This window comes from Perissodus microlepis, chromosome 2 (genome assembly GCF_051167445.1).
Source record: "Perissodus microlepis isolate ML-2025 ecotype Zambia chromosome 2, ASM5116744v1, whole genome shotgun sequence".
NCBI classification, from domain to species: Eukaryota; Metazoa; Chordata; class Actinopteri; order Cichliformes; family Cichlidae; genus Perissodus; species Perissodus microlepis.
In genome coordinates, this window is record NC_140462.1 from 32,178,362 (window position 1) to 32,193,471 (window position 15,110).

The 15,110-nt window shown below is 40.4% G+C and overlaps 1 protein-coding gene across 1 annotated transcript; it reads left to right on the forward strand.

Moving 5' to 3' along the window:
• Window positions 1-6,666: 6,666 nt before the first annotated feature.
• On the forward strand, window positions 6,667-14,855 carry nkx1-2b (NK1 homeobox 2b). Its single transcript, XM_084939133.1, has 3 exons — window positions 6,667-7,402; window positions 8,961-9,183; window positions 13,584-14,855. Exons 1-3 carry the CDS (start codon window positions 7,103-7,105, stop codon window positions 14,321-14,323), a joined length of 1,263 nt encoding a protein of 420 aa, XP_084795259.1. The 5' UTR covers window positions 6,667-7,102; the 3' UTR covers window positions 14,324-14,855.
• Window positions 14,856-15,110: the final 255 nt, after the last annotated feature.

A 15,110-nucleotide genomic window follows, 5' to 3' on the forward strand; every position in this document is an offset into this window, starting at 1 on the left:
GCAACTGGCGTTTGAGCTGTGCAGAGGTCTCTCTCTTCCGGAAGATGATTGAATAAAAGAAATATCAATATTTTAACACACTATGAGTCGGTTTTCTCTGTTCTGTCATGAGGACAAAAGAATCGGGATTTAATACTATGCAGCCGATGTGTCTGAAGTACTTGATGTGTTTCTGGACAACTTAGAACTCTCCTTTACTGAAAAAATGGTTTGTCATTACTAGAGACATCTCAGTGCAGAAAGATTGAGGTAAGATATTTCAATAACTGGTAATTCCATATCTCCACAGTCTGGTTCTGAACCTGGTTCTGCAAGATGACAACACATACCCCCAAAGTGTGGGTTTATCAGAGACTACCTAAGAAATTTGGGAGAGGAGGTTAGAATGGCCTGCCTGCAGTCCTGACCAGCAGTTTGTGACCAAGCTGGTGACCAGCACGAGTATGAGGTGCCAGGCTTTTATTGTTCAATTCAATTTGATTTTATTTATATAGCAACAAATCACAACAACAGTCACCTCAAGGCTCTTTATATCGTAAGGTAGATCCTACAATAATACATACAGAGAAAAACCTCAAAATCATATGACCCCCTATGAGCAGCACTTTGGCGACAGTGGGAAGGAAAAACTCCCTTTTAACAGGAAGAAACCTCCAGCAGAACCAGGCTCAGGAAGGGGCGGGGCCATCTGCCGCTACCAGTTGGGGGTTGTGGTTGTGTATGCTACTGAGGCCTGTCTGTTCAATGAATAAATTGCTGAGCTGCAAACATGGCTTTTTAATTCAGACTTCAGTCATCCAATCTAATGACAATAAAAGAGTCAACAGCAGAATAAGCTGTTTGTCATTATCAGAGGAGATTTGGCAAGTTTTTCATGGGCACAACCCACCTACTCAACTCTGCTGCTCAACCCCTTAATGCGTTTTCTTTAGAAATGTTGGACCATTTGAGGGCAAATAAACAACCATTCCAATGGTATAAAACCAAAACCTTACATTTTGTACTGTGTGTAATATATAACAAAATAAAGAAATAACAAATAACATTCATGCAGAGTCCTGAAAAAAATGCTACACTTACAAGTGCATTTAAATACTTCTCACAGTGATCCTGCAACAATGTGCCCTTCATTAGCTGAAGGACTGTGAAGGGACTCTGGTGAAGAGAAGGTTTCCCTCTGTGTCCTTATAAATGTTGTCAAGTGGCCAGCTATGACCTGATTAGCTGGCCAAGGTGTGTGTGTGTGTGTGTGTGTGTGTGTGTGTGTGTGTGTGTGTGTGTGTGTGTGTGTGTGTGTGTGTGTGTGTGTGTGTGTGCATGTCCTCCCTGCAGTAAAGCGCATTTTATTGGAGTTAACACTAAGGTCAAATAAAGCAGATTTATTTCTATGGATTACTAGCACTCTGCTAGCCAGTCCATAAAACAGAAACCAATCACTGACACACACACACTCACTCACACGAAGGACTGTGCGGCAGAGATATCATTGCTACTGTGTGAAAGAGCCACTATGAGAATAAAGTGTTATGTTTAGCCATTTTAGCCCTGAAGACCCACAAAGACCTTAAAGTGATTCCAGCTTTTTAAAGTAGGACAGCCTCTCTCATCACCTCACAACCTTTTCATTTTTACTCTTCTGCTAGTACACACTGTCAGTGTTTTGTGCAGAAATCCATTTGCAAGTCCTTTTTCATGGCTTTTTTATGTGTTACTTCAATACAGTGCAACACTGTGGACACTGGAGTTGGATGTTTGCTGAAATATGATGATTAGGGTAGAATCATATTTTTAATATCCACTTATTGCTAAAGACTTTCAGATTTTCTGAGTTTCTGAAGGATATGAAAAAACAAGTGAATAAGATTATTATTATTAGGTTGAATCAAACAGGTCTTAAAAATTAAAAGCACTTTTTCTTTTTTACTAATATCCCATTCATGCATCATCACGGGCACAGAGGTAGGTTGCAACAAACCAAGTGACACAAAATGAATATGGGACATGTCCATTTTCAGGTCAGGAGCTAAGTAGGATTGCTGTATAGCAGCTGTGCAGCTGTGATGAATGATTAATTGATTTTCAATTAAGAGCCTCTAAAATGGTACTTCTAAACTTTGAGTTGCATCAGCTTCTAGATTTTTCTTTCTTTGTCAAGAGCACGATAGCTCATAAAAATTGATCTGCTGGTCATCTATGCATGTGCATGTGTGGTCAGCAGTTTGAATGTCTTTGTTATACCAAGCACAACTACAAAAAGTCTCATACCCAGAGACTAGAAATATTATTGAGACTAGGAATAAAAGCCTTGAGGCCATCCTAGTGGGTTTATACATTAAGAGACAACCTTTTTTAGTGATCTTGTAAAAGAAAAGCTGTCTCGGACATCGTGGACATCTGGCATGCTATGTAGGGAACTGATGGACTATTCAGACCACGACTGTGATCTTATTAATCTGATTTAGCAAGCACGCTTTTCACCTTCTGATTTCATTCTTTGCTACAGTACCAGAGCTTTTTCACTTAAATATTAAATAACATTGTTTTAGGACTGGTTATTAACAGACAGTGTGTTATAGTGCACAGTATTTATTTCAAAGGCAGACAGTGTCTTTGGCTAAACTAACTGCTCGAGAACACAGAGAGAGAGAGAGATCACTGAGCTGTGACTTCCACCAATAAAAACTCATCTGGCCCCACAGCTTCACTCCAGCCGTGGGGTTTCCACAGGGATCACTAAAATGACCTTCAGTCAGGTGGGGAAGCAAAGGTGAAGTCTCCCTTCTGTCAATCTGAATCTGCCCGTCAGTCCATTCATCCATACTTTGAAATAATTTAATTTAAAACAAAAGTTTCCAAAATTCAGAAATGACAACATGACAAACCTACAGAATAATGAGCAATATAATATGAATAAGAGTCGCTGATTTCAGTCTTTGTTACGCTTGTTCAGCATGAATATGTCACAAATAATGCTGAATTTCACAACTGAGTCAGTCTGAAAAAATAACATCCACTGTGTTATTTTCCATCCATCATGACTTTTTTAGATTTTTGATAGAATAAGCCGGCCAGAGGAGTCAGAGTTTACACTGTGAGCACAGCAAACATCCAAACCTGCCCATAAGGCCTCCGGATGAAAATAAAGATCACTAGAAGAGTGCTTTTACTGTGAAGGGACAAATACAATTAAACCTCTAACAGTTGATTCCTGCAGGTTTATAGATAGTTTTATACCATCAGGGATAAGAAGATTCACTGCAAACATGCATGATTATAGGCAAATATATGTTTGTTTGCTTGGATTTCTTTGTTCTGTTTTGTTTTTTGATTGTCTATTTATTTAAAAGCTAAACATATCTTTCTTTCTGCTAAAAACTCCCAGTTTGAAGTCTCAGACCAAAGCCAAGACAACCAGATATGATCACGGTTGTTTTCTCGGTTTCCTTAATCTACTTGGACTCTGTCATCTCTCTTTTCACTCTCTTCTCTTTTTTTCTACACACACACACACACACACACACACACACACACACACATACATATACATATATATATATATATCAGCATTTCGTGTTATAACTTTATTTTACCGATTACAATATTACCTTTGTAGATTGTTGCTACACTGATTTAATCCTGTCATTATAAAAGGGTGGTGGAATTGAAATAAATTAAATATAAATGGATAAAGATGAGAAAATAGGGTAAGAGACAGGCAGAGAGACACAGAGGGAGACAGAGAGTTTAATGATTCCAGATGAGCTGAGTGGTCTGCCTGACAACTGAAATGAACAGGAATCAATAGTGAGAGCGTCTGTCTGCAGCAGATAAGACACACACTCACAATGTTGACTATTAAAGACGACAGCTTGAGATATTACACTATTAGTTATGCTATTTTTAATCAGCTATCATATTTAATTAATTCTTCAGGTCAGATTCTATCTGAGTGTCTAACTGCGAGGTGTGTATGGTGCGAGGATTCTGCCTCTGTGTGTGAGTGGAGGATGGGGGGCTTTTACCCCTGTAATGGGGAAGAGGAGGAGGGCTAATCTAAAACACAGAACCTTGAAAAGACACAAAATAAAAAAAAAATGGGAGGAATAGAGGAAGCGAAGAGATGGATAGTAGAAGTATAGCGGCAGAAATAAAGAGAAGATGGGGGAAAAATTCACTGAAGCTATATCTATAACACTAATAAATAAAGCTGTACTGCTCAAGGTTTTGAAATCCAGTGGATTTGGACAGGTGTCAGGTTTGTTGATAGTAGCACTCCTTATTCTTACATTTTTGAAACCTGTTTTAAAGTATTACTGTTTTCTGTCAGGCCTTTCAAACTTTGATAGGCCTCATTTAGATAGTGATAATGTAAACTCACAAGTGTGACTACACGGCGTATAGCAGCTCTGATCACTGACACTAACATACACAATTATTCTGACTGATATTACGATCAACAATAATCAAATTAGTGCAGCAAATCTCAAATCCAGTCTGGAGGCTCTACGCTGAAAGACCAGCTCCATGAACATTATGTTTATGCAGAGCCAAAGCCAGTGGTCACAGTGGAAGGAGGGAGAGATGAAAGTTGTGGGTGTGATGAAAGCCTCCGTGTCACACCACACCTTGCTCTGACCAGCCACCGGCATGAGATCAGGCAGCTCAAGCTGCTAATTATAGTAATTATGATTCATTACCGGCTGAGATTAATTTAATAAAGAGGAGGCTGAGCAGAGCTCATTAACCTTCATTAGAATAATTATAGACACAAGACACACACATGCTCACATACACATGCGTGCTGACTGTTAATCGGGAAGGGGAGTTCTCCCATAGCATCTGTTGGCCCACACTGTGGAAAGTGGGACTACCACTGTATGTGTGTGTGTGTTTTCTGTTCGTACTGTCATAGTGAGAAGCAAATTAGCATCATAGCAATAATAAACAGAAAGGACACATATTTTGCAAATGGTGCAAATACTACTGTACACAACTCCAATTGATATGGTTATTCTTTTTTGCTGTTTCTCTGGCTTCTTCCTCTCTGAATATAATGGAGCTGCACTACAAATTGCATTAAAGAGATATTAGGGTCAAAGGCCAGAACGCTAGGCACACAGCTCATTACACTCACTGATGTGTGGAACCGGGGTTGGACTGCTCTTAAAACTCATTCTTTTAAGACTTTAGCGGTTAATATTCTTCTAATTTGACATATATGCACCTCAGGTCACATGCAGTGAGGCTGTTTGGCTGGATTTCAAATGCAGAATAAATAATAATAATAATAATAATACTTTTCCATATTCACTTGGCTGCATCAACGCTTCCTCTCTGTAGCACTGTGCAGCGCAATGGTGCTGCTTTATGCAAATATTTTCCAAGGTAAATAAGCTGCAGTGATGTTTAATATAGTTAATATATTGACTATTTTAAAATAAAGCTATAAAGCCTCAGGGTGGAAGCAGGAAGTAGATCAAATGGGTTCAGCTCTCTGATTGGTTAATCATGTCCCATTGTTTCAGTCATTATTTTACTCAACTTTTAATTTCTTCCTCCCAAGGATCATTGAGCAAGGCAATTACATGGAGCTGACCTTGTGTATTAGGACCGGGGAGGAGGACAGGAAAGATGTCCCGTCACCTCGCTTTCTTTCTTCTTTTTTTTTTAAATATTTTCCACAACAATATTTTTTTTAAAGTGTGGCGTTAGAGCTTCCATCACCATTCCCCTCTCCTCTGTGGCTGAAAATGAGAGTCAACGGAATATTAAGTCCCCAGTATTAGAATAAACACGTCGTGTGTTAAATCAAAATCCAATTCTGTGGTCTATTATTTTCTGGCATAGTAATGACTGCCAAGGATTAGGAATCAATATTTCACTGCAGCGGGGACATTACCGGCTTTATTCAGGCCGTAATTGAGTTTTGAGAGAGGCCCTGCCCTGGAATCTGCATTAAAGATAAGCGCCCCCTTTCATGTGGATGCACAAGTAAAGTGCGAGCGAGGCGGCGTATTACACATTAGCTATAAATTAGAGCACACGGCTGTTAACCTCCGAACGCTAATGTAACTCGCTGGTTAAGGCTAATTCTAGAACTAATAACTGAGCACTGTGACTGTGTTCCAACTATCTGTACACCTGCTACACGTTTACGTCACCTGTTGGCGAACAAAGCAACATTTCACGAAGCGTCGACCTAAACAATTTAGCGTCGTGAGATCCGCGAGGCGACACCGCGCGCTGCAAAGTGGGGACAGCCAGCGCTCTTCCCGCTCTGTCTCTATTTCTCCGCGTGCTCTGATAGCGAATTGGCCCGGGCCACACAGCACCACCCGCGCGCTTGCAGCCTCGAGATAATAGCCTATTAGTGCAAGTGGGATTAATTTGTAGCCAATTACAACCCGTAGAGTTGAATAAGAATGCATAAATAAGGAGGGAGATGGCGACACACAGGCCTACACACACACACACACGGGGACAAATGTATGGTAGGGGCTCCTCGAGTGGCCTGCTAAAAGCCAAAAACGGAGACAAGAACTGAGAGAGAGGGAGAGAGAGAGGGGAGAGAAAGGGTTCTTCACTTAACTAATGGGGGAGAGAGAGCAAGAGAGGGGGGAGCAGGCTAGTTTTAACTATTAGAGAGATAGATCAGTCTGTCCCGCCTTCAACTCCTGTCAGGCTTCCAGAGCGCGCAAGGCTGGAGGTCGGAACATCGCGCGCTGTTTATGTGTGCGTGCCAGTACGGGATAACGGCACGGTACAAGACGGACAGACAAAAGATCGCCGGAGACGCTGAGTTGCAGCGGCCGATGTAGAGGATGAAGGCCGGAGAGAAGAAGTTTAAAGTTTGACGGAAGCAAGAGTCCAGCTAAAGCTCGTATTCTGCCCAGACTGCCCGGATGCCAATGGAAAACTTTACCTGGGTGAACACACCACTTGAGACAGAATGCTGACGGGACACATGAACCGGCCTGTGGCGTGAACTTGTTATTTGACATGAGTATCATCCAAGCTCTTTAAAACGACTTGGTGTTGATTTGTTTCTTTAAATTTTCAACTCTAACGGATTGTTATTATATGGGAAAGGGAGAGTAAAGTGATGAACCGGGACAGAGCGGATGGGGTCCAGACCGTGATAAGCCGGGAGAGAGCTGCGGCGGGGCCAGTGACGGACGCCGTGCCACCCGTCATGAGTCGGGACAGAGCGCTACCGGCGCCCAGCGGAGGGGACGGCGTCCAAACTGTGGTGAGCCCGGACAGCGCTGACTTGTTAGACGGAGCCGCCGCAGGGGAGAAGCGGCTCTTCTCCAGCGCGACCGCCGGCGGCAGAGATGCTCAGGCCACGGAGAACCACTCGGAAGCTCCACCGACGAATCCGGTGTTGGCCCCGCCACAGCAGGTAGGCTAATACGGGCACGAGCAAACTTTGTGAAGCGCTACCGGAGCGGTGCGTGACTGTAGCAGCAGACAGTAACGGCAGACTCTCAGGTAGCCTATATAGACCAGCGGACAGGACACAACCGGGACACTGCAGCATAAATAAAGAAGCATCGAGACAGACAGATATTACATTTGAGGAAAGAAGGATGGCACGAAAAGTAGCTGGGCGAGCAGAAAAGTAAGAATTCTTCGCATAGGGAGCAGCCGAAGCACCGAAAACTGAAGACGGTTTTTAAAATAAAATTATTTGGTTACTTTGTCCTGTTGTGTAACTGCTATGATTCTTTGTTTTTAAAATGTGGCCCGTGTTGTCAGGTTATGGGTCATATTATGGAGATGAGGCCTTTAATAAAATGCAGCTGGAGAGTGTGATCGGAAAGAGACAAAATAAAAAGTTCTAAATTAAAACCGTTCAAATTCGCTCCCGTAAAGGACACCGACTTTTATTTTGTTATAATTATTATTGCTCTAATTAAAGCTATTCGATTTTTTTTTCGTTCGTTTCTGAGCGAAATTCATTGATTTCAAAATAATTCAAAGTAGGCCTGTTTGTAAAGACGGGCATTTCTCTATATTTTTTCCATAGACGCGAATTTTGTTTATTCTAAAATAAAACGTGATTGTGTTTATTCGCAGCTCTGATTGTGGTATTTTTCGATAGACTATTCTTATCACCAGTTGTTAATACGCCCCTGGGTCTTTCTCCAGAGGCTGCCTGGGATTATTTAAAGAGAGAATTACAATATTAATGTAGGATTATTCATGTCGACATGCTCAAGACTGGCCTCATTAATAAATGGATGATCCTAATCAGGATGTAATGCAGGGAGGGGTGGAAACAGAGTCACTGCACCACCTTTTATCTGTCTTTTACACTTGGCTACCTTTTTGACTCCACATAAATTATGATATAAAAAGTCTGAACATTTCTACATCACACTGTAAACCTTATGCCCACATGCAGGTTCAAACAATCTGGGTAAAGCAGTATTTTACCTTAAGTATAAGCCTTCCCCTGAACTCACATATTTTCCAACCAATTACGTGTGGAAATGTAAAACTGAAGTTTTAGAAATCTATAGACTGCACTACTTAAAATGGGATTGATTCGTTTTTCTTCTGATAGCCTATTGACCGCTACACAGCCTGCGCAGGAAATGCAGCTGATCTGCGTTCATGTTTGCTTTATGAACACACTTTACCGTCTGTTTTATTGGATGTGATGTGTGCTACCAACACCTAACACTGGGATTTGTCTTACTTCAGTCTTTGACTTTAACACTGCTTACTACTAATAGTAATAATAGTAATAATAATAATAATAAAAATAATAATATTTAAAGTGATCATTATTAATATTACAATTAAATATATAGCAGTTAAAATGCGTGGCAAAACGTAATTGAGGGGGGGACAAGAAAAAAAAGCAAGTTCAAATAAATTCAACTATACGGGATAAAAGGCGATAATATCTTGTTTTTTGACTAAATAAATCATTCCCATTTGTTACTCTCCAGGGCCCCATCGGGCACCGGACAACTTCTTTCTCCGTGCTGGACATCCTGGACCCCAACAAGTTCACGAGCAACCGGCGACACCAGCTGCAACAACAGCACGTGAGCCACCGCGGCGAGCTCGAGCAGAGCGTGTACGGAGCGGAGAACCGGAGAGGAGGAGTCGGGGAGCGCGAGCCCAGCCTCGAGGCCAGCAAGGGCTACGGTGCAGACGAATATCAGAGCAGTAAGTCTACGTGGACTTCAAACCAAGTCCATCATTGAATCATTTATTTTTAATTTCCTTTAATTTCCCGCCATTGCGTCAGTAACGTCTTTTCCTTCAGGCAGCTGAATTCAGTCGAACTGCTTCTGTTACTGTTGAAAGTCCCCTTTCCTTAGAAACCACTCTGCTTTCAATGATTCTGTAACATCCTTTAACGTTTTCAGAAATTTGACCTGTTTTTTTATACGATTAAAATAGGTGTGCGCGCGAGCGTGTGTGCTCGCGCGTTTGTAGTTAGTAATTCGGTTATTTATTTTCTGTGTCATTCAAATCATATTTATTCTTACCCGTGAATTAACTGATTTATTCATATATAGTTAAACATACCAACATTAGCCTGAGTGAAACCTAACCAATGTAACCATTTTACATAGACCCCAATTTCGAATTGCGCTTTTCCATTTCTACTTTAATATAGCCCATTTACGCTATTTATAAATAATACATATTTTGTGAACACCGCTAGGCTTTTCCGACGGAAGAAAAATGATCCGGAAGAAGGCCTTTCTAATTCTGTTCATATTTTAAGGGCACTGCATTGTTCTGTGTGGTTTAACTGTGACCTAAGGATTCTGGTTTTAATTACCCACCAGTTGTTGTTGGGCTTTTGCTTCGTCCGTATCACGGAAATATTTTCTCACTAAACCCTGCTGTCACACAGAAATCTGTGTTCCAGGCCACTTAGTCGGTGAAATCTTGTGATGATGTAAGAGATGAGAAAACTACCGAGTACGGACCATTAAAAAAATGGAAGAATGGGGAGAACGGTTCTTTTCGCAAACGAGCTCTCTGGTTTTAAGTTTAAAACAACATCTGTTTATATCTAGAATTAAAAGGAGCAAAAAAGTTAATTGGCTGCAGGTCCTGTGTGTGATCGGTATTATTGGTCGGTAAATACTGGCAGGTGTGCACTAAGTTCATGGACCCCACGTAAACGCAGTAGCTCCAATCAGCTCCATCTCCTCGATTTCACCAGTATTGGACGTTTTCCTCCTTTTTTCCTCTTTTCTTTGTTTTTTCCGTCACATTTTTATTTTCCTTATTTATTTATTTATTTTTTAAATCTCTCATTTGTTTTAATTAAATTTTCCGTACATTTTACAGATTTCAAATCAACAAAATTCTGACTTTATTTTTCAGAAGCAGACACAGGCATCATAAATAATTATAACTTCGTGATATAGTCGAGCTGGATTAAAAACAAAAGCTCAAAACAAAAGAAAAAGAAAGAAAACAGTAAAAACATCACAGGAACGCATGCACTCCTGTTGTAGTTTGTATACTATTATTCTGTTTTATTATACTGACTGCCTAAAAGTATCCCAGCACAGTGAAACTAGCGAAATAAATATCACGTACAGACTATAATAAATATAGTTGTAACATCAAATAATGCTTTATTTTTAACGACTGTAAAATCAGGCCTTTTTAAAAATAAAAATTTAAATTAGAATCAGTATATGATTAAATGGCTGGCGTGTTTTTGCAATAACAAACCAAATTATTATTAATTTCTGTTTATTAGAAAATGGACAAGAAACCATCTCACCAAGCATCATGGTTCCTTTATTCTTAATTATTTTTATTAATATAATAATAATAATAATAATATATATGAGAAAAATGAAAAAGTGGACATTTTATGAGTAAATTACATGTAAAATATAATCTTATTGAGCTATCTTTTCTGCACACCTGTAAACCTGCTTGTTTTTTTAATTTCTCTCAGGTTCTTCTGTCTACATCATCACAGCCAAACTAACCCTTCTGGGTTAGGTTTCATACATATTTTGTCTTTGATTTAATCTGTAAAACTACACAGTCTTACTCCAAATGATCTAACACATGCTCAGTCATTTTTCAGTGGAAATCATGCAGGTGGATTTGTCACTGGTTAATAAATGCTTTTATTTTCTCACTTTTTGCGGGGGGGGGACGGTTATAATGTAGGACAATATAATGCCTTACATTATACATTTTAAAAAATATATAATTTAGTATTATTCAAGGTGTAGTTTACTTTTTCTTGCCATTTAAAACTGTTGATGTTGTCGATATTAAGGACAAAAGAAACAGCATAATTGGGCCAAAAGTATTCAAACCAATAACGTGAAAAAAGCACACACAGTATCTCTCTAACATTAGCAATAAGAGCATTTGCAGGGCTGTAAGCACATGTGTGCTGTACATGTTGACGTGGACTGTGCTCGGTGTTTTCATGACATGTACGTGCACAATGCACAAACTGTATGAAAGCTTAGCGTGAACGTCCAGATCGTTTTTGTCCCTAACGTATAATTGCACTACTGAGTGCAGAGTAACCTGGCATTTCGTATTCCACATGTAAATGCTTAATTTTTCAGTATGACTCCAACAGCAGCCTCTAAATGTTTGGATGATACCAACTCAGAAAGAGTTACTGTTTCATTAAAGACTAAAGCACCATGTGCTCCTCTGAAGGGCTGAGGTAAAAGCAGTCGATTTGCAGCTAAAATATTTAATTGGACATTTAAGAGGTCCAACAATGCCTATTAATGTTTTTCTGCTGATCTGTGGTACCTTAAAATCCACCATAATCCAATGCTCCATTGTTATTTTAGCACACTATTAGTATTCAAACACAATTTCTTTTACCTGATAATCATCTAGTATATTTTACAGTGTACAGTAATGTATGGTGATCAGTTTATGGTCATTTCATACCTTTTCGTTTTGTCTGAAGATACTGTTTTCAGAACCTTCTTGATCTAATTGCCTTCTTATTTCTGTTGATTTTATCATTTTATTTCCAAATATTGCCCTCACTCATTTAGCCACAAATGAAGTAAGACACCACAGACTTATGATGCAGTAATCGTGTGATGAGTAAACTCCAGAAAGTGGAGCACATAGCAAAAAATGATGATGGATACCGGATGACTCAGTGATTAATACTAATGGAGAGCAGAGAGTTGGCAGCTCAGTATCAGCAGCTCATTCTTGCCCTCTGGCTCTTTAGCAGTTTACTCAGGTTAGGCTCATGGCTACTCTGTCTTTGGAAACTTGACGTGTTTATTCATTCAAGATATTTTTAAATTCAACTGCAAGTTTCTGAAGGAAGCGTACAGTGGCCATAATTGGGACCGCAGTTCAACACTCACTGATTATGCTGGGAAGAGACTGTTTTTCCATATAGCAGATAATTAAGCTAATTACAATCCTTAGCTACATTTTTAGATTAATTGGCCTACCGTGGCAACGGTAATTATGAGGAGATAGGGGTAAATAGATGGGCCAGTAAAATTAGTACTTAGAAGATCACTGTTTGCTTTATGGCCAGCATTGTTTCTTCTAGCTGTAACCATTTCATAATCCATACACAGCAAAATCTCCAGTGTTAAATTAACACTAGAGAGTGTCTATATGGGTCCACACCTCTGAGTGTTAAATTAACACTTTTGACAGTGTTATATGTTTAAAAGTAACCTAGTCAGTTTTGAAGATTAACAATGGCTAACACTGAGCAGTGCTGATTTTCTAACACTGGAAAATAACTCAAAATGTTAGAAATATTCCAGTGTTAGAAAATCAGCACTGCTCAGTGTTAGCCATTGTTAATCTTCAAAACTGACTAGGTTACTTTTAAACATATAACACTGTCAAAAGTGTTAATTTAACACTCAACAGTGTTGTATTTAACACTCAGAGGTGTGGACCCATATAGACACTCTCTAGTGTTAATTTAACACTGGAGATTTTGCTGTGTACTACCAATTTATTACTGCAACCAAGAAGCTGAACCTTAAAGTATTTATTTGAAGCCAAACCTCCTTTGCAGTGAAGATGCTTAAGGGTACCTAAATTTACACCCTTTGAAAAAAATGTTTCTGATTGTAACTGATGAACTAAGACTTCAGTTTGATATTACAGAAAAGATCAATTAAAAAAGCTCTAGTCATTTTATGAAGTCTCCATATTGTGAGCTAACTTGTTCATATGCATATTTGTCAGATGCTAATAATTTGAATTACACAACACACTGTGCTCCCTCTTCCTCGCAATATTTTGGTATCTTTGTTTCTGTAGCTGTGACATTTGGTACCAAATCTAGTTTAACTGGCTTAACTTGCTAGCAGTGCAGGACCATGGTTAAACCATGGGTTTTATTTAGCCGTCCTAAATATCTTAAGGTATTGGTAGTGATCCAGGTAGTGAACTACTTACATAAGCCTAAACATGAGCTTGGTATGCCTTAATCTGAATAAACCACTTCATTAAGCTACTGTGGGTTGTAGAGACAAACCACCTGTATAACCATATAGGATGGAGAACCTGTTGGATGTTACATGTGGCTGAACTCTTTGTTGTGTGCATTCTTCTAGAGGAGGGCTTTATATACAGAAGTCCGGATGAGGAAGACTTCCACAGATCTGGGACCCCGGACTCAGAGGCTGCAGACGGGCCCTACAGCAGTGAGGAGAGCAGCTCGGCTCTTCCCAGTAATGGAGACAGAGAACTAGGCCAGCACAGTCACCAGGATCCCAGCAGAGACACAAAGACCCCTAACGGAGGCCCCACAAGCCAGATCACCAGTCCCCAAACCAATGGGGGCCAAGGGGCCAAGCCCAAGAGGAAACGCTCTGGCTCAGACTCCAAGTCGGGGAAGCCCCGCAGAGCCCGGACTGCCTTCACCTACGAGCAACTGGTGGCGCTGGAGAACAAGTTCAAGTCCACACGCTACCTGTCAGTGTGTGAGCGCCTCAACCTGGCCCTGTCCCTCTCCCTCACTGAGACCCAAGTTAAGATCTGGTTCCAGAACCGGCGAACCAAATGGAAGAAGCAGAACCCTGGAGCCGACACCTCGGCCCCCACGGGAGGAGCAGGAGGCACGGGAGGCACAGGGGGAGGAGCGGGAGGAGGCTTGGGAAGCCTCAGCCCTCTGAGCCAATCCCCTCCAGTCAGTGGGCATCTGGCCATGCACACAGGCTATGCCGGCCACCATCACCCCCCTGCTGGGAGCCTTGTCCAGCTGCCTTTCCTCACCGCCAGCCACGTCCTGTCTCCCTTCATGCTGGGGACACAGAGTTATGCTGCACCTGCGTTCTACAGCACACACCTGTAGATACACTCTCACACCTCTAGATACACACACAAACACACACAGAAACCCTGACTGAAATGTCCCAGTATGAACTGCAGCACAGCGTTCAGCTCCTCCCCCTTTTTTACTACCGTTTAAAGGCTTTAATTTTATTTTGATAGAATGTTAATATCTTGCAGAACTGTACATAAATCTATGTTCTAGCTCTGAATGCTGTTTTAAACACTGTAATAGACAAATAGTTGATCTCATTGTTTTCTTTTCTAAAGTCTGTAAAAATATTGAATGTTTATTTAAGACTTGAGAATGGCTTGATCTATTGTCAGTACCATGTAACTCCAGCTGTGATCGTTTTCATTTCTTTTATTTATTGAGGTGGTTAACAGTTTCCATAAAATCCTTGGATGTACTGAGTCCTCAGCTCAACATGGTATTGTCCTTTGATATTAAAATGATGACAATTAAACAGAAAAGTATCCCAGTAATTGTTTTTTTTTTTTAATAACAGTGAGCTGAAGCGTTGAGTGCTGCAGTGCCTCAGAGGTAAGTAACTTCCATGCAGGGTGTGAAGCTAATCCTGGGCCTGTTGGCTGGTTTGGATATCTGTGAGATTTCCTGTTTGTCAAAAACAAACCAATAAAAAAATCCAAATGGCAACTGGAAAATATTTATGCGAGGAACAATACAAATCTCAAAAACGATAAAGATAATTACAGTGAAATGACTTCTCTGTCATCGAAATGTGAGACGTGATGAATATAACGTCGATTACAATCTTTCGTTAACATTTTGACAGACAGCACAATAG

Coding starts and splice junctions, on each gene's coding strand:
- nkx1-2b (XM_084939133.1), top strand. CDS start 7,103: ATGAACCGGGACAGAGCGGATGGGGTCCAGACCGTGATAAGCCGGGAG. Junction 7,403..8,960: donor TGTTGGCCCCGCCACAGCAG/GTAGGCTAATAC, acceptor GTTACTCTCCAG/GGCCCCATCGGGCACCGGAC. Junction 9,184..13,583: donor TGCAGACGAATATCAGAGCA/GTAAGTCTACGT, acceptor GCATTCTTCTAG/AGGAGGGCTTTATATACAGA.